The sequence below is a fragment of the Mesoplodon bidens genome (assembly GCF_964165515.1).
Source record: "Mesoplodon bidens genome assembly, contig: HAP1_SCAFFOLD_96, whole genome shotgun sequence".
Taxonomy (NCBI): domain Eukaryota; kingdom Metazoa; phylum Chordata; class Mammalia; order Artiodactyla; family Ziphiidae; genus Mesoplodon; species Mesoplodon bidens.
Genome location: NW_027671845.1, coordinates 501,158 through 526,976, shown reverse-complemented (window position 1 = coordinate 526,976; position 25,819 = coordinate 501,158). Strand labels below are relative to the sequence as shown.

Here is a 25,819-nt window from a genome sequence, read left to right as displayed (position 1 = left end):
ACGGGCCAACTGTATATGATGAGGAAAGTTAAACACATTAAGTTTTAAAAAACTGTCAATACCTGAACAAATTCTTTTTGTTTTGCTATGTGTTCATCAATTTTAAAAAAGTGACCACATACCAACAAGCAGATTTTTTCTTATATCCAGAACGAGCAGAGTTCTGTTGGTTTCAGGGGCCTTTAGTAAAGCCTTTGCTCCTTCACTGGTGAGGCCGCACTGCTGCAGGTCAAGTGCTTTCGATGAAAGACAAACGTCACTTGCTAACTCTACAGATTTAACATATAGACAACTCTCATTTTCTCACGTGTGGAAGAGTCCTGCACAAGACAAGTCATGGCAGGTTTGTAATTTTGGGTAAGGAAAAAAACAGAAACATATATGCACACACATAATGCATAATCCAATTTAAAAACCTCTTCTTGGATGTGCAGTGATAACCCTGGCTTTAGTACCAATAAATCATACAACGTATTTTACAATTACAGAACTGAAGAATAACTGTATATAACCTATGAGCAAAAAGCATCACAAAATGAATCTCAGTTCATAATTAGCAAGGGCGGCAGGGGCATGTAAACCTCACAAGCAAAACCTGGTGGAGCTCAGAAATGCACTGCATTCTTTTGATCATGATCTTCAGCTCCAAATCACACTTGAAACTAGTTCAAAGGGGAAAACAAAATAGAAGAAATGTAATAACTGTTAATTTTAGAGGAAAAAAAGACAAATCTAAGAGGATACAAATAATAAAAACTTTCAACAATGTGTGAATAGAGAATACATACTAAAAACCTATCATGAAAGTAGGATGGTCAAGAACCCTCGCAGTAAAAGGTCAGACAAAACCCAGAAAAACTGATCATGAATTCTAGTAGTTCTGGGGCTGAACAACCTACTCATTTAAACCAAAGGGATCATCACTAAAGCACAGGTATTAAAAAATATTACATGAAAGGAAACTATGATGAGTCTTTTGTTTAAGTGTTGTGTGGACCATCACATTAAAATAACTGGAGTCTTTCAACACCCCCATGACACATAGAAATAGCAAGTCAGACATACGGATCTGACAGGATATGATACAACCCTTACAAACTCTCACTACAGAAGAATGGACACAGGGTATAATTAACCAAATAGCCAAATTAATACAAACAGCCAGTAAACCTCACCAGTCAATCAAATGAATACAAAATAAAACAAAATGTGGTTATTGTCCTATCAGATGAAGCCAAGATTCTGTAAGAAAAGCCTTTAAATAATGTCTATACCCTTTGGATCCAACAACTCTCTTTCTAAGAATTTAACCAAAAGAAATAGTCAGAGATATAGGTAAGGATATATATCAGAGTACTATTTGTAACTGAAAAACTGGACAAAGCTTATATACAAGAATGGATAAGCTATGTGCACTGTGGCATATTCGTATAATGGAATACTGAACAATCACAAAAAATGATGTAGGAGATGCAAATTTACTGACTTGCTAAAATGCTCATACTAAATTAATTGAAAAAAGTTATAAAATTTGGAGTAATCCCACTTGCATAGAAAATGGAGAGGTACTCATTTTTGTAGTTTCACATTTTTTTACAAGTGCTACAGGCCAGTGTTTGTGAGAGGCAGGCTTCCCATCTACTGTTGGGGTGGACTACAAATTGGCATAGCCTTTCTGGGTGGTAATTTGGCCATGTGTATCAAATGTCTTAAAAATAGGTCACACTTAGTCATTCCACTTGTAGTACCTTATTCTACAGAAGTAATCCCGATGGACACAGAGATGTATATACAACGTATTCACATTGTTTCTGACAGGGAAAAGCAAACTGTCTAAATAGAATTGAAAAGAATTGATTAAACTATGGGACATCAATACGATGCAATACTACATGATACATCTTTAAGTGAAAAAAGCAGGAATGTGAAATAGCAAGTATACTACAATTCTATTTTTGTAATCCCTAAGTGTACATATATATTTGTAGAAGAAAAAAAGACTGAAAGTATATACGCCAAAATGAACAGTGATTATATCTGGGTATTAAAATTATAGGTTCTCTTGTAACTCTGTATTTTCTGTAAAGGATATATGCAACTCTTAGAGAAAGTTTAAAAGCAAAATAAAAGCTATCAGTAAAATGAGGCTTTAAAACATCCTATCACAATAGTATCATGCCAAAAGCTAAGCATATTAAAAATTCAATATTTTCAATTTTAGAATTTCCCTCTAAGCCATAAATCCTCACTAAGAGATTCTGCCAAAGCACTTGCACCCAGGTCACCAATGAGCGTGTTGCAGTTCAGAGTGATGCGCCTCAAACCAGCCATGCAGTCAAGATCACGTCTCCTGGAATGAAGACTCTCAGCCCAGGTTTCTTCATGCCTTCTGGTAGTCTGATACTTCAAAGATTTAATGGGATGAAATTAAGATGCTTGAATAAGGAAACAGGGTGTGCCTGAGTATGGCTTCTTATGTCAGAGATTTACACACACACACAGATCAAGCATATATGCCAGGAGCATCAACCTGAGAACTTCAACAGTCACTTCTGGTTTACGAGTCCAGTGAGTGACCCAGATTCTGCTCGGTCAGTGATTAGATTCTAGCCACTGCATTTCCTGTTTCTGAACACTTATGTAAAGTTGGACAACTCAATTACAGTCTATGAATTATTTTCCTTATCTTCTAAGTCAGGGAATTGGTTCTAAATTCTATCTTTGCTGAGGCCCTATATTTCATCATCCTGTCCTCCAATGGCCTCCAAACACCTGACTGGGCAAATCATAAGAAAACTTTTTAATATGCATCTTATTTATTAACAAATTATATACACAAAGTTCCATACATAGAATTTATGTACATGATAAACTACACAGATTTTTAAAAATAATACAAAGGTAAAAATGTTCTAATATTTTCTTTTCCTAACTCCTAAGGCATTATTTTATTTTACTTATTTTTTTATAAAGATTTATTTATTTATTTGCTTGTTTGTTTGTTTGGCTGTGCCGGGTCTTTAGTTGCAGCATGCCGGATCTTTTAGTTGTGGCATGTGGGCTCTTAGTTATGGCAGGCACGTGGGATCTAGTTCCTTGAGCAGGGATCGAACCCAAGCCCCCTACATTGGGAGCACATAGTGTTAACTGCTGGACCGCCAGGGAAGTCTCAAGCATTATTTAAAAAACTATATTTACAAAATGTATCTCACATGCTACCTAGGGTGTGCACACAAGCTTTAGAGGCCTGGACTATGCAGAGCCAGTTTGATGTGCCTTGGGAAAATAATGGTTTGACATTTAAGCAAAAGTACTGTCTTGAAGATATTCAATTCTTTATATTCATAAAGTAAATTTTGGTAACAGGGAACACTGACTGTCAATGAAAAAAGTCTTATTACATTCCTGAAAATGTAAAAGACTCAAAGTGCCTTTGTTACTCTATAAGGAAAATCATTAGTGTCATTTTTCTATTAACAATAACTTATTAAAGCTCCAAGCAGAAACAACAGCAATCACTTACACAGAGCTTAGTATGTGCCAGGCACTATTTATACAAATAAGTGCATTTAAACCTCATAATGAGGCATAGAGGTTAAGTGATTTGCCCATGGTCACTAGCTATGAAATGGGAGAAAGGGAATTTGAACCTAGGCCATTTGGCTTCCGCACCCAAGTTCCTGTTTTCTACCTCAGGGGTCAATGGACTTGCCCTGTATAGGCTCAAAGAAGTTTTCAATTTTTAAAATCTAAATTTAAACATTTCCAGATTTGTGGGCTATACAGTTTCTGTTGCAACTACTCGGCCCCACTGGTGTAGGGTGAAAGGAGCCATAACTACCACGTAAACAATGGGTGCGACTATGTTCCAGAAAAACTTCCTTTACAAAGCCAGGCGACGGGCTGGATCTGGCCCACCAGCCAGAGTTTACCTATCCCTGATCTGCACCATCAAACTATTAAAAAGCCTTCATGTCAAATTATTAACTAACTTTAGGCCTAAATACAGTCATTATAACCACTGTAAAGTTGTTAAGGCATTATTTCAAAAACTGTATTTACAAATTGCTGATGTACTGACTTTTATTAGTTTAAAAACTACAACAGCTAATAAACACTTGATTCATTTAAGTCTTGAAGACTAGAATGGCATAGTTTCTTCACAGTATTACAATAAATGTTTTCAGTAAAAAAATACATAAAAGTATTATTAGGTATTATATATTAAATCTCTTATTTCTAAAATTAAGTGGACTATCTTTCCTAAATGGTAGAATCCCAAACTGAAAACTGGTCATATTCTTTCAGCAAAATGAAAGCTGCGCTCACATGTATCAAAAGGCAAAAATTAGGGCTTCCCTGGTGGCGCAGTGGTTGAGAGTCCGCCTGCCAATGCAGGGGACATGGGTTCGTGCCCCGGTCCGGGAAGATCCCACATGCCACGGAGCGGCTAGGTCCGTGAGCTATGGCCACTGAGCCTGCGCGTCCAGAGCCTGTGCTCCGCAACGGGAGAGGCCACAACAGTACCACACACACACACAAAAAAAGACAAAAATTAACTGCCCTCTGTATCAATATATTAATGTGTTTCAATCACATATGTTTTCATGAAAGTTTAAACATAAAATCACCTTTAAGATCTAGGCCATGGGATCTGCTCCATGCCATGTCAGAATACACCCCGTGACGTTTACTTAACTTGTCTTAAGTGTGATAGAATTCTTTATACCTTGACAAATAACTAAAAGGAAAAAAAAAACCCACACACACAAAAGATGAAGAGCCTATACATTTGTCAATCTTGACTTATTTGCTTTTCTTGAGTCAGTTGGAGGTTTATAGCCACATTCTCAAAATCATTAACTACAATCTTCCCAAACAGGTAATTGACGAACAGATGCATTCTAAAACTTGTCAGTAACAAAGTGCTATTCCACTTTACAGCAACAGTTTAATTCTATTTAGATACTAAAACTGAATACACTGAATACTGCAAACTTTATTCCCAACCACTCAGCAAAGTACTACATACCTTTTCAGATATAGGAAAAAAAAGAAAAAAAAAGAAAAAGCATACGATTCTTCCTATGTTCATTTCCAAAGATACATCCCAATCTTAATGATCAATCAGCGATTTAAACGTCAACTGTAAACCCAGTATACTGCTGCTATGCAGTGTACTAGAGCAATAGAAGAGAGAGGACCTCAAACCCTCTGTTCCCTCAAATTCAAAGGCAGGCTTCCTGACCCCTCCAGACCACTACTGGACACAGGGAAGGCACACTAATGTTTCAGGACCCCAACCAACAGTCACCTGCTTTGTGATTACTTCCATGACACACCCTCACCAACACCAGAGTTTGCTGCTCCTACGGGACGTTACATGTATTTACTATTTTAACACATACCACAGTGCATCATAATTATGATTGCAGATAGATGTTCTAACAATTGAAAGAGAATGATGACTTTTTTGCTCTTTACATCTTGCTATTTCCCTTCCCATAATATTTCTTGAAGCGAAACCATAAAATATAGACAAACACAAAAAACAGAAAATATACAAAACGTGTGCTTTGCACCTTAACACAAACTTAAGTAAAATTAGTTCTGACAGTATCCAGCATGACAAACTTCCATGGTACAAATGAGAATGGACCAAGGTTTGAGCAGGTACAGGAGATAATCCAGGCATGAACAACACCAAGGAAAGGTAGACAGGAAGTAACATGGTGTGTAGGAAATCACGAGACCAGTCTGATGGGAAGAGACTTAAACAAGACTGAAACTCACTTCCTAAACCTCCATCTCCAACTGGACAATTCGCAGGACACAGGTGCACCAAAGTGGCCAATTTATTCAATCCCTTTAATATGGAGGAAGAGTTTAAAATTTTACTGGTTTAATTTGCCCCCAAAGCAACTCTCAACAGTTATGGCCTCTGTCGTCGGAGCTTTGTATGAAATTAAGTCAAAGTGTGGAGCTCCTTTGCCTTTTTTTTTTTCTCCTTAAAAAAGAAAAGAAACAGTTGTTCCGAGTAAAAACAAACATATTCCGAAGCATGTGTACATTGAAAAGTAAAGAAACTTTATTAACAACTTCATAAAAACTGACTTAAAATTTTAAAAAGAAAGAAACATGTTTCAAAGTCCTTCCGACTGGAGTCGTGTCTCATCGTGTCCTTTCTTTACAGAAATAGTCGTATTAGGACACATATGCACAAGGATTAACACCATGACACACTGTACACGGCGGGCCCCGGCGAGCTCACCAGGCGTCGTCTGAGTCCAGGTCTCTGGGGAGGATCCACTCCACGGATGAGCCCAGCAGAGTCTGAAGCTCGTTCGTGAACTCCACCACATCTAAGAGCTCCTTACTTTCCGGATTAAAGGACTCCAGGTCTTTGGGGCAAGAGAATAAGAGACTTGCTGACACTTGCCGGTAGAACTCGGCCTCCGCGATGGTGACAATTTCCACATTTGGAAAATTGCAGCGGAATATGCAGGAGGACATTTGCAGTTTCTTGAGCAGGTCTGAGAGCAACAGCCAGTTACGAGGCCTACACCAGAGAAAGGACAGTGGTTTGAGTTTCCGGCAAAATTAGAGGCGCTCCCAACTATAAACTACCCGTCTCCTGGCGGTGAAAGGGCCTGCTACTTCCACTTTGATTACCCCACCCCCACCCCACTTCTCACTGTCCTTAGAAGATCTACTATTTTTTTTTTTTTAATTTAATTTATTTATTTATTTTTGGCTGCATTGGGCCTGTTGCTGTGCACGGGCTTTCTCTAGTTGTGGCTCGCGGGCTCTAGAGTGCAGGCTCATTAGCTGTGGCGCACGGGCTTAGTTGCTCCGTGGCATGTGGGATCTTCCCGGACCAGGGCTCGAACCTGTGTCCCCTGAAATGGCAGGCGGATTCTTAACCACTGTGCCACCAGGGAAGCCCGGAAGATCTACTTCTAGCGGGGGAACTCTGGACTCATGTGCATGTGTTAAGAGACCACCTAGGGCAGATCAGCCAACTTAGACAAAAGCAGGAGCAGCGCCCCTGAACCAGCCTCGTTGCAGGCCACCCCAGTGCTGCCTTGGCTCTGGCCACAACTCAGGTCACCCCTCTCCAAGTAAGTGCACCCCGTTCTAGTCACTGGGGAAAACCAGTCTGTATGCCAACCCAAGGGAGATGGCAAACACCTCTTTGACCTCTCCTCTCCTCCGGCCCTCACGGAGAGAGCATGAGAAACACTCGAGGTCACCTGGCTTTCCTTGCCTTTCCCACACCTCCAACCCGCCCCTCAATGCTGCCGGGAGTGAGGCTTTTTCGAGAAGGGAGGTGGTACAATCCTTCCTGATACCCTGCCACGTTTTATCATCTCTATCCCGAATACAATGTCACCACAAAGGCAGACACGGTCCCAGCCTCAGAGTCCAAGGAGGATGCTACTCCTTAAGCACCGGGGTCAACACACAGCAGAGCAAGGTTTCCTGATGTGTTCACTCCGAAGGGTTGGTCATGGGGCACAGTGGCCCGACTGTGGGGACAAGACTCGATCTAAGCAAATCTGAAGACACATAAGATCCCAGGTGCCACATACGGCTTTCTCTAATCTTATACGAGAAGAGGGTACACATCAGTATTGTCCCGTGGACCTCACGCGCCTTGGAAGGCCCCTATGGTAGCCGTTTGGGGAGGATCCCTTCCCCAAGAGTTTAGTGACTGAAACTGTGCAATTGCAGTCGCTGACTCCCGTGTCCTTTGGGCTCTAGGGGTGTGTTCCAATGAGGGCAGTTGGCTGGGGAGCCCTCCCATCCCCCAAACTTTTCTGGAAAAGTTCCACTGCATTATGTGAGGTCGGTGGACACTTGGTGAGGAATTCACTCACCCCCCAACCCATCCACCCTCATCTGCTGAAGGGGATTTCTAACTCCTGCCACCCCACAGAGCAGCTGGGCTGGCTCTCGACCACACGCTGGCCACGCTCACCCCTGAGCGACGGACACCTGGACGTTATAACACGGCAAAACGGGGTCTTCGGAAAATTCAGATTCCAATAGGTCACCATAGGCCTCGTTGCTGTCATCCTGGTCCTCCGGTCCTGGGGGATTTGCTAAAACATCGTAACCACTTTCATCATCTGGTTCTAACCGGGGGGGCAAACAAGAGAGAGGTCAGTAAGCTGGAGCAAGATTCCAGCTGTTCTCCAAAAAGGACCCTGGAAAAATTCTTTCCCAAGCAAGCCCTGCTCACAGCACCACCCCCACCCCCACCCCCACCCCCACAAGCCCAACTGAAACGAACAAGGCTGCTCACCACACACACAGCTGCCAGAGAACTCCGAAGAGCAACCGGGGTTACCGTCGTCAGGAGCCTGCAGGTTATTTCAACAGTGTGGAGAGAGAGGGGGAGAGAGAGAGAGAGAGAGAGAAACAAGATAACGCCTGCTGGTAAGAGGCAAATGCTGCTGGAGTTCGGGAACATCTCACGCTGGGGCTGGTGTCACCTCCTGACAAGTCCCACTGCACACGCCTCCAGGTATGTGACTGAAACCTCCCCACGCGTCCACCCGCCTTCCTGAGGGACTGCCCGCCTCACCGCCCCAGCCTGCCAAACAAAAGCTAGCCTGGCTAGCTAAGAGTTTTCCAGCCCCCCACCTCGCAAAACTCAAAGTATGTATCTCTTCTTTGACAGACTAACGTTGGGCCGCTTTTCCCAGTAAAGGGTCACTTAGAGTAAACGGGGGGGTGGGGGTAGGGGGAACCCAGGTGAAAGGCTGTGAAGTCACCGTCTAGATGCTTGAACAAGACCGTGTCTTGACCTCTGCCGTACCTGTTAAGAACTTCTCCAGAAGTTCGCTGTGGTTCACTTTCTTGATGGTTCTACCTGAGTATGTAGCCAGGGTAGGAACAGCACCGTAGGAGAGGAGCAAGCGGACAATTTCGAGATGATCATTCTTGACAGCATCGTGGAGAGGCCTAGGAGAGGTGCGGGGGATTACACCCGTGCACGCGACGCTTGCTTCTAAGGACACGGGGCAAAATCGAGCGTGTGCGGCCAAGCCTCGTAGGCGCGCTATTTCACCGAGGAGGTGAGTGTACGGTCGCTGCGACAAATTACTCTGTTATTTCAACACATAACCCTTTACGGGACAGGTGAAGGGACCATCTCAGGCCTAATTCTTCAATGCAAATCTCTCTTAATGCATGGCCCAAGGAGGAACTCAGGCCTAGATGAAAACGTTTCCAATGAACTTAAATAGTGACAGACTGTAAGAAGGTAACGTACGGAGGGGTGGGGGGAAGAATCCCAGCATCACGGAAGCAGATACGACAAGCCATTGTTATACCATTACAAACAAAACCCAAAAAGTGCAGTTTGTCAAAGAAACTGGGGGCAAAGTGGAACCTCTCCTGAAACCAACTTGGAGATGAGTGATCAACCCTCTCGCCCAGAAGCAGTCGACAGGCAGGGCGAGTTCTCAGGAGGATACAGAGTCCTCCTGCCCGTGTCCGCTGGGGTCAGGAACACTGTCCGCAGTCCCATCCAGAAAGGATGCGATTTGGAAACCACGAACCACCAAATACCTTACGGTTTTGCTCATTTTATGACCGTCAGGAAAGCCCCAGTGCCCTGCCTCGTGGTGGCATCCCAGGTACAACCAGGAAGATGCTTGGGCTGACTCAGACCTGGGCCTCTGGCCAATAAACCGAGGTCAAGGACAGAGTGGGGGCCAGGCCCGGGGATGTGGGTGGACACGGCAGGTCCTATCAAGCCAGTTGCCACTGGACCTGTCTGTACTCCTGCAACTTTCAACTCACATATATGTTCAAGAGTGAGATTCAACAGACGCTGGTGAAGAGTCCAGGGTCTTAAAAGAGAACACCCCTGATTATTCATGCAGGCTCAACATTTTCAGGGACCTCTGTCCATAAGAGTGTCACAGAGTTTTAAAGTTCTATGTAAATTTGCCAGAAAGATCTGTCCGATTCCATTCTAGAGGACTCCACCACCAGTGTGCTTACATGGCACTCACTCTCCATCTTTCCTTCTGGGGTTCCCCGCACACCCTGAGAACCACTGCCTATGCCCCAGCAGGGCCAGGCCAAGAGCAAGACCGCCACTGACCCGGTTCCATCCTGGGCACTGCAGTTGACATCGGCGCCATATTCAAGGAGGTGTCGTACGATGTTGAGCCAACCTCTTGCACAAGCCTCGTGCAGGGCACAGTAACCCGCATTGTCGCGGTGGTTCACATCACAAATCTTGTTCTCCAGGCAGTACAAGACCACTTCCTACGGGGAGAGGAGAGGAGAGGAGAGGAGAGGAGAGGAGATACCATCAGACAACCATACAGTGAACCTTGTAAGGGTGACCTCCCCATAGCTTGGCGGTGCCCACTTTCAAAGGCATACATCCTTGGGGCCAAAAGCCCACCATAGCGCGGGCAGGCGGCAGGCATCCTGGTCGGGGGTGAGAGTGTGTGAGAAGGGCTTGGAGATGCAGACAGTGTTGTCTAAGGCTCTGCTGCACCAGTGGCCTGGCCATGGGCAAGTTACCCTTGAACTTCTCCAAGCTTCCACAGGGCTGCTGAGAGGACGCATTCGGATAGCGATGAAAGCCCTCAGCCCAGGGGCCGACGTGACCAGTACAGAAGTGTCACAGCTGCTAACATCTTAGATGACACATTGCCAAGCACAGACCATTCTCACTTGATGGGTCTGTTCAGTCAGTGGCAGTGGACGATAACACAAGTTTAGATCAAAGTATGGATGACCAACACTTAAAGAGAGCTTAAATCAGCCAGAGAACATTCCCCAGCTTAGAGAAGCAGGGACACACAGGTCAGCTACATCCTCGCGCCCCCTGTTAAGACCCCAAATCAGAACCTGGGCCTCAGATGCTCTTGTCTGTACGTTAAGTAGAGTTAAAGAGAAGCTCTCTCCCTCCATCCTCGAGGAATGACACAAAATGCCTCCAATAACCCCACCCTCTATTTTGCCTCACTCCACCCTCTCGGGGCAGAATCAGTCTAATATTCTCATATTTACTCAAGTTAATGACAGGAACCTGATACACCACAGGCTGCAACCTCCACATTTCAAGAATCAAATAAAACATTCACCCCCGCCCCCGGAGATGTTCTGTGTCAACACTGTGCATTAGAATCACTGTTATTAACCTTATTTCTTTGGCTTGTTAAAATATTAATATGAACCACTCCCAGTAAGCAGAGCAGGAACTTATTCAATGTTTTATTACCTTAAGAAAGTTTTCAGACACATCGAAAGCATTTGCCACCAGAAAACACATTATACTGTTTATACTGGGTAAGTCGTGCCCAGCAGAGAGCCGTCAGGTTCTGAGAGCTGGGAGTAGGCAGAACGTGCATGTGGCCCAACACATGGTCTGCTGGGTAAGGGGGGATGGGATGGGGTCAGAACAGGCCTCCTTGTGACATCTCTCAGGTAACTCATCTGTTAAACCTAAAACGGGGGTCATTCTAGCCGCCCATAAGTGCGAGATGGGTTCTGTAAAACCTTTTATGCCCTTTGGAGGACACGCCAATCAAAGGTGACCACTCACTTGGGAGCGAACTAGAATGTTCCATTTGCTTACCACGTGAACCTAATGGGGCATGCTGGTAAACCTGGCCATTGGTGCCCTGTTACTTCAGGTCACTGCAGCAGCTCCCTTCCAAAACAAGAGGAGGAAGAGAAAAGGCACGCCCACGAATGCATTTCTCCGTTTACATCCCAACCTGCCAGAAAGCCCACAATCCTCTGGGCTCCCAGGCCACCTGCCCCGAGCCCTGGTATCCAGGATACCGCATGAAGCTGCTGCTCTTTTAGCAGGCCCTCACTAGCCAGACTTGAGTGGACGGCTGCAAGCTAATGAGTTGTGTGCGCCAGCCACGGAGAGGCCCTGTCACGTGGCTCTGGGATCAGGTCTGAACGCCACCAACTGCTGTGCACACATCAATTTACTCAACCCAGGGTTTATTTGCTGTGACAATCATGGCCTTCACCTGGAAACCTTCATCACTACTAGGGCAGATTCAAGGGTACCTAGAAATGAAAGGCCGTCCAAGCTGGTGGGTAAGTCAACTCTCTTCTCCTGGAAGATGGCAGCAAAGGCAGCAGTAGCCCCACGGCCAGGTCAGACTTTTTGCCACGGGCTGTCCTAACTCAACCACGTTGATCCCACTGTTTACACAGTGCTTCTCATTACCCAGATGAGGACGTCTTCTGTCACCCACAGGAACCCAGGAGCTACCAGGAAAGGAAGGTAGTACTATCCTCATTCAACACTTGGAAACTGAGGCCCAGAGATATTAAACCCCAAGTTCAATTAACATGAAGTACTAGACCTAAAACTCAGGTCTTTGGTACCTGGTCAGCTGGGAAGATTCAAAAGGCCCAAGAGGGCCCCAGTTAGAGGGATGCAATCCAGCTGTGACGAGCACCCCACAGGCCTTCTCTGTTGGGGGTCAAGTGGGCTAACTACACTCTCCTAGCTAAGAGGGTGATGGCCTCTAAATGGATGGCAACCGTCGCCACCAGCACTTTCTCTAACTGAAAGGTGAAGAGGCGGGGCGAGTCTGTCGACGCAACACATTCCTTGGTTTATTTTCTCCGCTAGAAATAAACGGGAGTGTCTAAAGGGCAGCCCAGCCATTCCAGAGCAAAGTCAAACTGCTTTTGTCGGACAGCTCTCTGTTCAGCGGCTATAAGCCGAATGCCACTACCCGCAAAATGTAACCATAAAGGCCATAAGCCCGACGTTGTGAGTTAATTAAATGCCTCATTAACTTTTTTAAAAACATGACTTATTCAATTCATAGAAAATTTAACCATCACCGCTAAAGGCACAAGCATGTGGTTGCACACTAGCGTTTTAGCCTAAGAAATAGAAGCCTTTTTCCCAGGAGGGAAAGGTTTGAGGTCTTTGGCCACGCAAGTGATCTATTTAACACGGATCTGAAGCCAGAGTGTGTTTCTAAACTTCCAGAACCACATTATCATGACATAAAGCTCAGACAGCCTTTATACTGCACATGGTATCTTTGGCTAAGCAGAAGAAAATAACCAAGAATGCTGAAGACAAAACTTCAGGAAAACCCTCCCAAACCACACCCTTATCTGCTTAAGCAAACTGTCCTTCAATTTGAAAAGGTTGAAGCTGCCACATCTCCCAAATGGGCCATCATCCCAACATTTAAAATTCTGCCCAGAGAAATCCCAGAAAGTTGGATTCAAAGTTGAAAGCGTTCATCTACTTGTCACAATGTTCAGCATCAACACTGGTGATGTGTGGAATCTACATATTGAAATTTACATTTGAAGAAAAAAACAAATCCGACCGTAAACATTCCCAAGGCTTCCTGTGCAATCAAAGGCCAGGTAGCCTAAAAAAGGATGGATCAAGTGCCCCTTGGTCCAGGCCTCAGAGCCACCAAACCAAAATGGAAACTGTCTTAGAGGACCAACGAGGGTCTTTTGACCTCTCTGGTCCCAAAGGGAGGCTGCTGGAAATGATGCCAAGTTCACAGGTGGGGCTCGGAGCCCCGCCCTCCACGGCGGGTGCAGCAGCACCCCGCCCCCCCATCTCCAGCATTTGCTGGAAGCGGGAGTCTACTTTCTCAACCCTAACCCAAAAGTTGGGGTTAGGGGTCTCCCCCCCACCTCCAGCGTTTGCTGGAAGCAAGGAGACTATCTTCTCAACCACGGGGGGGTCTAGCTCAACACTATGTGCAACATCTGCTCTGTCCTCCTAGGCGCCCGCTCTCAGCTCTTGGGAAACCAACTGGGTGCTCCTTGGACTTCACCTGCAAGTAACTGCGCTAACTACCAGAAAGTGCTCTCTAGCTAATGGAGAGGTCTCCAAGAGACGTGTAGATATAAACAACAGCACATTCAACCCACAACAACAACAACAAGACACCCCAAACTAAGCATAGCCCTAGTGCTTCCAACTTCCCACCCACAGTCATGCCTTAAGGCCAAGGCAGGCACACTTCCAAGGGCTCACGGCACTATGGACCGGGGTGGGGGGACACGACGGGAGACGGGGGACAGGGGCACAGAGCTGGCTGAGGGTGTGGGCGCCAGGGCTCCGGGCCAGCCTGGGTCCTGCCACCCCAGTGCTCATCCACACCTCCACGCTCAGCCTGCTGAACCGCGTTTTACTGTCACCATTCAACTCCCAGAGGGCTGATGCCAGCACAGAAAAATGCCTTTGCCCTGTGGGCTATTACATCACAATTGCTACTGACAAGTATGGTGGGGGAACTGCACCCGGCATGGAGAGTCATCTGTCTCACAGAGGTTTTGAACTGTAAAAAGGGCAATTCCAGTGTGAGCCAGTCTTGCTGAGGAGCGTGGTGGGCTGTGGAGCACTGCTGGATTGCTACCTGTACGGGTATCAGCTAACCCCTCTGAGGCTCAGTTTCCTCATCCGAGAGTGGGCTAGTACGCGTTACTCCCAAGTGAAGATGTTAACAGGGTGAAAGGAGTTACTACAGATCACACGGGCTTAGGCAGATATCAGCTATCTTTCTATGTTGCTCTAGCAATAGAGGCCATCACTGTCATCAGCTGTGCTGGGTTGGGATACAGCAGTGTGGACAGGGAGTTTTGTGCAAGGCTCAACCCCTGCTCCCCGCCCATCAGCCCTCGGCTCCCGTGCCCTCTCAGAAAGAGACTGCTCAGGTCTGCCCCACTCCCACCCCTACTCTGCACAGACACTTCCCACCCGCTACCCCACAGGGGCATCACTCTGCCCCAAACAGCACAAGTTAGTAGAGCTAATAACTACTCTCCTTCTTGCTATTCAGAATCCAAAAGGGCTCATTAAAATTCCCCTGGTCGCCAAGCCCTGGGTTAGGTCAGATTTTATATCAGAGATAAGTGAGCCAGACTGGCCGAAGCAGCCTGCCTGCCTGAACGGGAACGGAACATCAGAGAGGCCTGCCTTTCTTTTCACACCACGACTGAACAAGCCACCAAAGAGCCCGCAGTGTGAGCGGGAGCCAACGCAAACACCCTGCTGGAACACCCAGCCCAGCCCGCCACGTGGAGGGGGCTGGGCTCTGAGACCCGCCCCCCATCCCCAGCCAGTGTGTCCCCCACCCAAGGAGCAGCAGCCGGTGGATCCTGATCCGGGGCACCCACAAGGATGCTCACCTCGTAGCCAAGCCGGGAGGCCTGCTGTAGGAGGGTCTCGCCCGCGTTCTTATTGACAATAAGTCTCCGCGCTTCCGGTGGCATCGGGCGGGACTGGGTGGTCTCTGGAGGGGAGCTTGACCATGTCAGCTGCGAGGCCTGGGAAGCTGGTAACAATTGCTGCAAACAGTCCAAGGGCTTCTGGTCCTGCTTGGCCGGCGAAAGATCATAGCCGGAACTGGGCTCAGGCCGCTTTCAAAATCTCCGGACGGTCACCTATCACGAAACCAGGCAGCGCACACATTTCAGGCTGTCCTTCCTCCACCCGCCTGGTTCGCCTCCTCCCTGAGTTACAAACCTGAGTGGAGGAAAGCACTTTTCCTCCTCTCAGTCTGGGGGAGGCGGGGCGCGAGGAAGGGGTTGCATTTTTACTAGCTGGAAACTTCACCACCACCCAGGAGACACGTCCCCTAGGAAGGGGCAGGGACGTTTTGGGGGGAGGGGTTCAGGAAAAGGAAAGCTTTGTCCCCAGAAGCAGAGAAGCAGGCAGGCGGGATGTGCCTGCATGGGCCCGGGGGGCGGGGGAGAGCCAGGGGCAAGAGGTACCTTGCCATCCGCATTGTCCACCTAGGAGTCCCCTGGCAGCGGCAAGCCCCGCCTGGGCTCCTGAGGGATCAAATGCTTGGTTTTGCACGGTCGCTTCCCGGATGGTTTCTCGCTGTTGTCGGTGTATTTCTGCGGCAGGGGCGAAGGCTGCCAATCCATTTCTTCGTCCATGCACAGCACATCTGTCAGGGGGAGAAGCAGCGGGCGTTACACAGTTGTAGCCGGTGAGGAAAGAAAAGCCCATTGTTAGCACTGATCGTTGGAGCAGCTTCAGTTTTTAAAGATATACCAATTATGTTTTCAAAGCGCTAATATGTTAATCATCCCACATTCAACCGGCAAATAGGCTAACCCACGAAACGCCAAATGGCAAGTCGCTTCAAAGGGCCGCAAGACAGGGCAGAAGCCAGCCCTTCGTGCGCTCCCGTCCCCACCCGTGGGGGGCCTGGGTGCTCGGGACAGGGCGACTGGGGACAGCCTGAGGCTGGAATGACGGCACTGACAAGCGCCCGGGGTCACCCAAGATTTCCCTTCCTGCCCAGCCGCGGGCTGGGTGATGAGGAGCAGCCCAGGAAGTCGAGCTCCCGCCTCACTGTCCATTCCATAAGGAAGTGTGCAGGCTGAAAGGACCTCAGGAAGAAAACTCCCCGCTCGCCACACGCTACTCTTGTCAACTTGGATGGCGCTCAGGTCCCCTCCAGGGCCGTTTCCCACAGAGGGCGGGTGATCCACCCTCCAGGAGCGCCCCCCGCCCCGTGCGTATCCTTGTTCATTGTCACTGCATTTAAGGGACTCCTCCAACCAGCTGCTGTTGCTTTTGGCCTCTGCCCTTTTCCTGCCAGGTTTCTCTTCGGAGATGCTATTGCCCTGGGGGGTGACCGCAGGCTGAACCGCCTGGGTCACTTCCTTCCTGCCCTGCCGGCCAGGTTTGCTCTCTGCTCCCGCCGTTCTCTAAGGTGCAGCAAGCGGCGCTGCTTTCTGGGATGGAGCCCTGTTAATTCAATGCACACCTCAGGTTGGTCAGCTCACTATAATGTGGCTCTTCTAAGTGGTTAGAGGAACTGTTTGTCATTTCCCTCTCAGGCCAGTCAGCTAATGGAGAAATAACTACAAATTAATGAAGAAGCCCCCCGGGGCGGGGGTGGTGGTGCGGGGAACAAACTGTCTTACACATCACTAACAGGGGTGGGGGAGGGGAGGGGTGTGGTCACTGTGTTGGCTGGAACTTGTCACCAAGTCTCGGGAGGGGGTCTATTTGCCTTTGGCCACCTTTGGGCTCCAGCCCCGCCACCTGGCTTTGGGGGCGTGGGGGGTGGGATGGGGGTGTGGGGTGGGGAGGTGTGAGTGGCTCCCCCCAGGGATCCAGGGTGGGACTGGAACTTTCCACTGCTCCGCTCCAGGACTTCCGTAGGGTGCCCTGCGGGCCCGAAGCCAAACCGAGCTCACCTTTGGAGACCCGTCTCCGCTTGGCTTTCAGCAGAGAGTCCTCCGGGAGCACAGTGGTCTCAGTGTGGTTCCTATTGCCAGACACCTTGCGCTTTCTGTTCAGCCGGAGGGTGGGGCTGCGTGACGCGTCCGGGGCCGCCTGGTCGGCGGGGGACTCTCTGGGGGGCTCCGTGTCCATATCCTCAGGAAGATCACTGTCTTCTGGGGCTTCAAAGCGGTCAGGTTTGCTTCCATCATAACACTCCCCTAGGGGAGGGGAGACAACCCGGAAAGGAGGGAACAAAGGTCACCAGGAGCAGGCAGGACCCCCACGCCCAAGGCAATCTGCTACCAACAGACCACCCCCCTTTGGAGACCAGGGGCCTCACACGCCGCAAGCACAAAACCCTCAGAAAGACGTCCCAAAGGAAGGACAGCTGAACACAACCAGCAAAGAAAGCAGAAAATGAGGTGCGTAGCCCACTCACAATCCATCCTTCAAGGGTCAAGGTGAGGCATCTACACCATCCGTCTATAGGCATGTGAGATCACTCCCTAACTGCTTAACTCTCCAAGGTGGCTTACTTTTAAAGGGGGGGTGAGTGACCTCACAGTAAGATCCAACCAATCAGGGCAGAGCTACAACGGGGGGTGAGTGACCTCACAGTAAGATCCAACCAATCAGGGCAGAGCTACAAATGACTATGGAAACAGCTGCTAGTCAACAAAAAAGGCTGATGTCATCAAGAGACCAAATAGCCCCCAACTGCCATCTACACAGACATAGCACCAATGTTCACTTGGGTCAGCAGGGGCGAGGGTGAAGAAAAAGGGTAGGGAAAGAATGGTGGGAGGCTGGGAAGCTGGGAAGCTGGGGAGACCAAGGCAAGAGGAGCCTGGCAAAGGGAAAGGAAAGGCTTCCTGGTGCACACACAAGGGTCAAGGGCAATTTCAAAGAACTCAACCAGATTGCTACAAGTCCGTCTGTCCTCTTTCCACACCCGTGGGGGGAAAGCATTTCACTGCCATCGAGGGGCTGCTCCTATTTCCTGTCTAGGAAGAAGGCCCACAGTGACACCAGTCACCCACCTGGCACGTCTCCACGCCTTCCTTCCCAGGCAACAAGCATCTAAGGACATTTCAAAGACAAGACTCCAACCCCCTTCGTGGGGGTGGGGTGGGGGGGTGCGGCGGGCAGGGCTGAAGTACTCACACCTCAGCTCCGCCTGTGTTGCTCCTGCCCCTCTGCTCAATCTAGCATCCACTTAGGGCTTTTCCTCCAATCACCCCAGCCTAACATCACTCCTCACTTTTGCTCTAGCCAAAGAAACAGTTCAACTGCTTTGCTAGTCACATTGTTTCTAACACACAAATAATTCCATAATGATCACTGTGCTGTTAAAGAGTTCCCCGAAGATGACCCTGTGTCCATCACCGGCCGGGGGTGGGGGTGGGTGTATGAGTTTGGTATTTCGTTAACACCTGAGCTAAGCTCCCACAGCCCGTTTTTCTAGATGAAATCATGGACACACCCCTCACATGCTGCTCGCATTCCTCCTCCTCTCCCTAGACCACTTCAAGTATCACTCCCACTTCTGCTCAGCAGGCTGGTCCCCTGATCAGCCTCTCTTGGGAGCATTCCCAGCATTTAATGGCAGCCAGTTGTGGGGATGAACCTCACCCTGGCCTGGGCTAGCCTGACCTGTGTTCTCAAGGGTGGAACACACTTAGCTTTTCTCCAAGGGTATCCCAAGGTGGGAGAGATCCCCATCTAGTCTTGCCGGAATGGTGGAATCACCCCAACCGCGAGGGTCTCCTGCCATGGCAGCAGGAGAAACACCAAACTCCTGGCCTGTGCTTACGGGTGATGCAGCACAGGCTACCGCAGGCCCGGTGAAGACGGCGTGCTGCAACTCTCACTCGGGCTGCTCTGTGACCCTCTTAAACACTCGGGCAGGAATGGCGCCGCTTTACAACTCGGCCCCCTTCACTTGTAAAGTGGGAATGTTGGGTTTCCTTGGTGGCGCAGTGGTTGAGAGTCCGCCTGCCGATGCAGGGGACACGGGTTCGTGCCCCGGCCTGGGAAGATCCCACATGCCGCGGAGCGGCTGGGCCCGTGAGCCATGGCCGCTGGGCCTGCGCATCCGGAGCCTGTGCTCCGCAACGGGAGAGGCCACAACAGTGAGAGGCCCGCATACCGCAAAAAAAAAAAAAAGTGGGAATATTACTGCTAGCCTCCCTCCAGGGTGGGCTTCATAATCACGGGCCGGGCTCAGCACAGAGAAAGGCTGGAAAAATCCCTTTAACCAAAAGATGCCAAGACTTTCAGACCAGCCTGAATCTCAGGCCTGAAATGTAGGAAATTTTAAGAGGTGAGCCCTGCTGGTTACACCATTGGACTTCTCTGGTCCAATCAGCCTTCCCTAAAAGCTCCGTGGGAGGGGATCCATGGAGGGATGGAAGGGCTACCTTAAGAACCCCCATGTCCAAGTTGAAAGTTTCTTTTTCCAAACTAGGTCCATCCACCCTTCCCCCAACCCCAGAGCCTTTTAGGGCAAAGATCTCAATTCCCCTCAGCTAAGGCCCACCAAGACCTTACGCTAGTGTGACCTTACCCAGGCCAGTAATAACCCTGAAGGACACCCACCCCGACTGCCCAAGATGCCCATGGCCACCAGCTATGGGGTAGAGGCTCCGTGTCACTTGGAGCTTCTCAAAGACTGTTCTAACCACGACCCACACGAGGATGACCCTTGAGGGCAAAAGAGATGGGGAGATAAATAGATGCACGGGGATCCTAACCATCAGGCTTTGCCATCATTGCTACTTTTGGCCCTTCTAAAACTGGGAAGCCATGTGCCCTTGGTCACCCAGTCTAAGCAAGATGTGAACGTGGTCCCTGCAGCATGGTCCTATGACTCACAGCACATATATCCCAAATTCATTATGGTTGTACCATAGCATCACCTCACAGAAGCATCACCACAGCAACATTTACAAGTCACTGTGGCAACAAAGCACCCTCACCACTGTTGAGCCATGCCCAGTGAGGCCTAAACAAGGTGAGAGGGTTCTGAGTCGCTGCAAGGCTCCCCAGGATTAAAATCCCCTTCTCTGTAGCTTAACTGTAATAGCACCTCCAGTCAGGGCTAACCTTGTTCAAAGTTACACCCGCTACAGAAGGAGTGCAGGGGATCTCTGTTCCAAAGTAGTTTACAAACGTGCAGGTGCTCAGCTGGAAGAGAAGTTCCCTGAGCAAAGAAGTTTCATGAAGCCCCTTGACTGAGCCTTCCTCCAGCTCCTGGCCAGGCACTGCCACTGAGCAGGACCTAGGCCTGTCCCAGCCAAGTGGTTCGCAAGGGAGATGGTTACTCCAAGTTTGAGAAGGAAGGGACCAATGCCTCCTTGCCCCGCCCCATCTTCAAATGCCACTGAGGGTTCCTAGTGATGAACTTCCAAGTCTGAGGAACCTCCAAACTCATTTGGTGAACTTCCAAAATAAAAATTTCACTCAGCCACCCATGTGATCATAAAGAATAAATGAGTATCTCGGCCACTGTGTTTTCAAGTTAATTCCTTTTTTTAAACAACCCCTAGCAACAAGATGCACCCGCGCCAGGACAACCAGGGCCGTGCAAACAGCACCCACCACCTTAGAAGCTCCTGGGCCCTCCATGGGTAGGGGCTGCCTCAGAAGGGGGAAGGCATCTTGAAGGCGTCCTGGACCCTCTCTGGGACCCATGCCCGCCCCAAATCCCCGTCCCAGCTCCCATGTGCTCACAGCTCGGCTCTCGGCCACACCGACACCCATGAGAAGGACCTGAGCCCATATCAGCTGAAGACGTGATGGCCCAAGAACAAGAAGGCCCGTTCATATCCAGCTGAATGGAATGAACACCTGCTGGGCCTTGGACGTGGAGGCTGCAGTAAGAACAGTGGCCCCTTCAGGTGACCTTTCCTGACCAGCTATTTACAAACCCCACGTCTCTACAAGACAGAGGGTGGGTGGGGAACCCACCTCCATTGCCCCAACCTTTCAAACGCAGCCCCTCACCTTCCCCAACCCTTCTGCTGCCCTCCCATGGTGGCGATTCATGGCTCACTGGGCCACGTCCCGGGTGCTCCAGGAAGAGACCCGTCGGTCGGTCTGAGATTGGAGGCAGGCGGTGGGGGGAGGGGGCTTTCGGAATCATCTGGGGCTCAGGCCCTGCTCCCCATCAGCCACACCGAGTTCTCGTCTCCACGGTCAGCAGGAAAGACTGGGAAGGACGCACACTAACGTCTCTGGGAAGAAGGGTGGGTGAGGCCACTGAGACATGAAGGGCAGCAGCCACCCTGGGTTTGGCCACGTTGCTGGAGAAAAGGGCGAGAAGACTCGAGGCCAGTTAACTGCCCGCTCCCTTCCTCCAGCCTCCCTCACCATCCACCCGCAACAGGCAGATTCCCTCCTCAGAAAAGTGCATCCCCGTGAACTTGGCCTTGCCCACTTTTACCACATCTCTCTGAGAAACTTCCCTAGGAGCTGAGTTATGAGGCCACTCAGGAGGGTAAGGGCTGCGTGTCAGCTGTGAGCACAGGCAAGGAGGGAGGCCTTCTTGCTGCTTCACTCCAGGGTGGCCTGGACCCTCCGTTTTTCATTCCAATCCCGAGGGGGAGGAGCTCGGAATCGTCTACTCCAGGCACATCAAGAGCCCCATCCCTCGGGTAAGGCCGCCACTGACTAGCCCCAGAAATCCCCTTCTACGGGAGCCACGTGGGACACACCGGTCCCGGTGTGGCTTACCCAGAACCCTGGCCACAGGCCTTTGTCTGACCCCAAAGATGAGCTGGGGGAGGGCAGTGCTCCAAGCAGCAGAGAGAAGCACACGCTGCTGCTGACCACAATTTTCCCGAACTGCATCAGGCACCCACGACCTAAGCGTGCGGGCCAACGCCGACCCTACGACTGGGTCCAAGGGCCTGGGCCTCCCAAACGTGCCCACCACCCCCGACTGTCCCGTCTCAGGAGGATTGCACGCCCACCCTGTCCTCGACGTTCACCTAGGTGCCCTCACTCACCATCACCGGTGAGGTTTCTGGGGTCCGGAGCAGGCTGCAGGCCACAGGCCACAAGCACGCACACTGAAGAAAGTGGGAGAAAGACCTCCACTTGCTGCCAACGCATCTCATTAGCCCAGGAAGTCTCGAGGGCAAAGCCCGAAGTCAACCCCAGTGGGGGAGCAGCCGAGGGGACCGCAGAGTGTGACTCGAGGCCAACACGAGCTTTCTCTCCAGTTCGGCCTCCAGAACAGAACACAGCCGTCTGGTGGGAAGAACGGCCTCGCTGATCCCACGGCCTGGGAGCGTGGTGTCAGCTCCTCATGACTGCAAACGAGCCTCCACAGAACACAATGATGCTCATCTCTCTGGGGCCTTCATCAGCCCTCATCGCACGTGAACGAAACCTCTGCCTCTGGAGGGAGAGTCCGAGTACTCTCCACTCCCTCCCACAGGACACTGTCACTCTGGAGGGTCTGGCTCTGGCTGCAAGTGTCATCCCACTGCTACCAAAAACCCGTGTCCGTACCTGCTACACAACAGAACACATACCTGCTACGCCGGAGGTCCTGCACTGCCATTCCTCTGCTCTACTGTATCAGACTATGACTAACTACAGGACTAGCATTGCTCCGGAAAAAGGAGACGCGTGCCAGGAAACAGCATTTCATAGGTGCTTCACTCCTGGATGCCGCAACGCTCAAAAGGACAGCCAGCCTTGCAATCCACAGCTGGGAAGGGTGGCCAGAGCAGCCCGTTCTCCGAACAGCCAGCACCCAGACGCTGGGCCGTCGGAAGCATACTGCTTCCTCTCACCTCCCTCGGCACTGGGAGCGGAACCGCCCCGTTCCCACCGACGTGGTACCACACGCGAGCCGCCTGGGTTCACTTACATCTCTCACTGTCCTTCTGGTCGGCAATGGCCTCCTCCGGGGTGACCGACTTTGGCTTTTTGTCCTGACTTCCTTTCAGCCTTTCCCAGTCAGCGGGGCTGAATTTGCGCACCTCGGAGTCTTTGGTCGTGGGGTGGCCACCTTCTCGCTCTTTCATCTCCAACTCTGAGAAGCGCATCACTGCACGCTACAAAGAGAACGGAGATGGAAAAAAGACACACCTTACCACCAAAGCTATTTCACTGCCCTTACCTTAAAGGAAAGTATCTTCAAAGAAAAGTTTGCCCAAAACCAACCACAATTTATGATACAACTGAGATGTTTTAAAATTGAACGATAAAACGTAAGAGTGTCTATGTGTAAATAGTCACACACTCTTTATTCGTAAAGCCATACGTATGTAGAGATATATGTGGTGTGTATATATAGCCATACATACACTGTGGCATACAGACAGACATTCTCTTTCGAAGGTAAATAAAACAAAACAAAAACACAACGCAAAGAAAGCGAAACAAAAACACAACAGAAAAGAAAACAAATGCACAGTGAATAAAGACGACCATGGCCCACAAACTTCCCTTTGTATATTTGGAAATGAAATTTAACTCAAAAGGCTTATGGAAGATTCTAGTAATAAAAATTTGAAGAATTGACCTCACAGTAAGCAGCGGGTAGACATAAAATACTGTCCTCTTGTAATCCTTCCATCTATGTAATTAAAATGGGCACTCAATGGATCATTTAGATAACTTCAGCCATTTTTATAAGCATAAACCAATTTTTTTCTTAACATTGCAAAACAATTTGGCTTTATTTGTGTTTTAATTAAAAGTAAAATATCTTAAGGAAATTCCTATACAACATCTATCATTCACTAGCAAGTTAAATACATACTCTATCCCATTAAGCAAGGTTTGTGTGTTTGTTTGTTTGTTTTTTGGGTGGAAAAAAAAATTGCACGAATCTCACAGACATGCGGCCGCTACACACCTCCACCAAGTATCACGTAAGGCATTCTAAGCAGCGCTTTTAGGTATATTTGTTAACGTACAGTAACAGCAGAGAAATCAAAGCGATTGATAGGTAAATGTCATGCAGTCTTTTAGACATCCTTCGCAATAATTAAAACTTCCGTTATCAGCATTCGAGTGGAGTTCGCTTAAAATCTACAGAATAACTTCAAGTATCCACTTACGTCCCCTTACTGGACACATTTCAAACATTTAAATTATCCTAAGCTTCATTAACCAAATCAGCCCAGTGTCCTGCCCTATCATACCCCCGGCCCCCTCCTCTTCACACATTAAAAAAACCTGACAACTGGTCAGGCTCCTGAAATTCGGGTGGTGGGGGCTCACCTGCAATGCCCGCTCCTCCCGACTGAGCTGACGGGAGTCTGCGTACAGTCCGGTAGCGACACACTTGAACCGGTCACCCACGTAACCAGCGGAGTTTGCGATTCTCTTTGCCAGCTTAGATGGCTTCGGTTTCAGAACTTTGCCATCGGTTGATCCTGCCTCGTCAGCTCCGTCTTTGGTGTAGGTGGGGGTGACGTCCACACTCGGTGGGGCACTGCCCACGCAAAATGGTTTGGGATCCTCTTGGGTTTTCCCGAACGTGACCGCAGAGCCGTCGCTCCCCAGGGTCGGCTCCAGGAATGCAGTCGAGACCGGCGTCACCAGGTTCTCCTTGTTGGTTACCGCTGGAACATTCTCCTTGCTTAAGCCGGAAACTGGCTGGCCCGGAGCCTGTTTGAAAGTATAGGCTTCGTGGAAGTCACTGATGCACCCCAACTCCTCTCTCAGGGCAATGAAATCCCGGTGTGGCTGTAGGGCCGTATTTTACTTTTTTATTTTTTAATATATGTTCACATGTTTCCATAAAGGATCCAAGGTGGCCCATAACGTAAGGACACACAATATTAGCTTTAAAAAAACATGGAAAAAAAAAAAAAAAAAAGGGAAATCATGATCCTGGAAATGGGTTGCATCCTTTTAAGGGGTGAGAATAACAGAATGAGTGAGCCAAAGATTTGGGAAAGGATCTCACATTTCCAAACGTCCAAATCTTAAAATTGCACCAAGTGGGAATGTAGCTGTGGCAGTATTAACCTGAGAGAGCTCTATGATCGTTGTCTTTACTCATCACTTGGTTGCAAGGTTATAAATGACAGGGTAAGTGAAGGAGGGCAAGTAGACAGATAAGAGTCATTTCCTGATTCTCAAAAGAAGGGGCATCACCTAGGGAAGGGGACTGCAAAATCCTACAGGAATCCTCTTCATATACTAAATTTTCTAGGTGGCAAAAGTATCTCCTTTGACCCTAGCAGCCAGATGGAACTTAGAAAAGTAGTGAAAAGCTACTCAACTGAATGCAAGTCATATGACTAGGAGCATGTCAGTGAAAAGTTCAAGGGAAGATGCTGTGGAAGAGCAGTTCACCTTTTGGTTGAGCGTCCTCAGAACGTGCAATGGGAGGTGCAGTACCTGCTCTGTCTCACAGGGACCCTCCAACCTCTAAACGCATCTTTCCTGGGAAGCTGAATTCAAAAAGTCAATTTTAAAAAAAGATAGGGCTTCCCTGGTGGCGCAGTGGTTGAGAGTCCGCCTGCCGATGCAGGGGACACGGGTTCGTGCCCCGGTCCGGGAAGATCCCACATGCCGCGGAGCGGCTGGGCCCGTGAGCCACGGCCACCGAGC

The 25,819-nt window shown here is 49.2% G+C and overlaps 2 protein-coding genes and 1 pseudogene across 3 annotated transcripts in view; all 3 read right to left on the bottom strand.

Moving 5' to 3' along the window:
- LOC308610912 (centrosomal protein of 78 kDa-like) overlaps positions 1-25,819 on the bottom strand; it is a 460,151-nt pseudogene that overhangs the window by 25,289 nt on the left and 409,043 nt on the right. Inside the window, exons 4-7 of the transcript in view lie at positions 5,794-5,866; positions 4,632-4,741; positions 2,229-2,403; positions 123-236 (exon numbers count right to left, since the gene is read on the bottom strand). The product of the transcript in view is annotated as a centrosomal protein of 78 kDa-like (transcript). The remainder of the gene's footprint in view (positions 1-122; positions 237-2,228; positions 2,404-4,631; positions 4,742-5,793; positions 5,867-25,819) is intronic.
- Positions 8,578-15,648, bottom strand: LOC308610929 (BCL-6 corepressor-like). Its single transcript, XM_081259911.1, has 3 exons — positions 15,178-15,648; positions 10,121-10,287; positions 8,578-8,970 (listed from the first exon to the last, which is right to left on the bottom strand). Exons 1-3 carry the CDS (start codon positions 15,259-15,261, stop codon positions 8,784-8,786), a joined length of 438 nt encoding a protein of 145 aa, XP_081116037.1. The 5' UTR covers positions 15,262-15,648; the 3' UTR covers positions 8,578-8,783.
- LOC308610926 (BCL-6 corepressor-like) lies at positions 16,436-24,939 on the bottom strand. Its single transcript, XM_081259909.1, has 4 exons — positions 24,479-24,939; positions 23,118-23,304; positions 17,209-17,454; positions 16,436-16,753 (listed from the first exon to the last, which is right to left on the bottom strand). Exons 2-4 carry the CDS (start codon positions 23,293-23,295, stop codon positions 16,662-16,664), a joined length of 516 nt encoding a protein of 171 aa, XP_081116035.1. The 5' UTR covers positions 23,296-23,304; positions 24,479-24,939; the 3' UTR covers positions 16,436-16,661.

Coding starts and splice junctions, on each gene's coding strand:
- LOC308610929 (XM_081259911.1), bottom strand. CDS start 15,261: ATGCCACCGGAAGCGCGGAGACTTATTGTCAATAAGAACGCGGGCGAG. Junction 10,288..15,177: donor CCTCCCGGCTTGGCTACGAG/GTGAGCATCCTT, acceptor CTCTCCCCGTAG/GAAGTGGTCTTGTACTGCCT. Junction 8,971..10,120: donor AGTGCCCAGGATGGAACCGG/GTCAGTGGCGGT, acceptor CACCTCTCCTAG/GCCTCTCCACGATGCTGTCA.
- LOC308610926 (XM_081259909.1), bottom strand. CDS start 23,295: ATGCGCTTCTCAGAGTTGGAGATGAAAGAGCGAGAAGGTGGCCACCCC. Junction 17,455..23,117: donor CCAGAAGGACAGTGAGAGAT/GTAAGTGAACCC, acceptor CCCCTCCCCTAG/GGGAGTGTTATGATGGAAGC. Junction 16,754..17,208: donor GCGGAGACGGGTCTCCAAAG/GTGAGCTCGGTT, acceptor TTGAATTAACAG/GGCTCCATCCCAGAAAGCAG.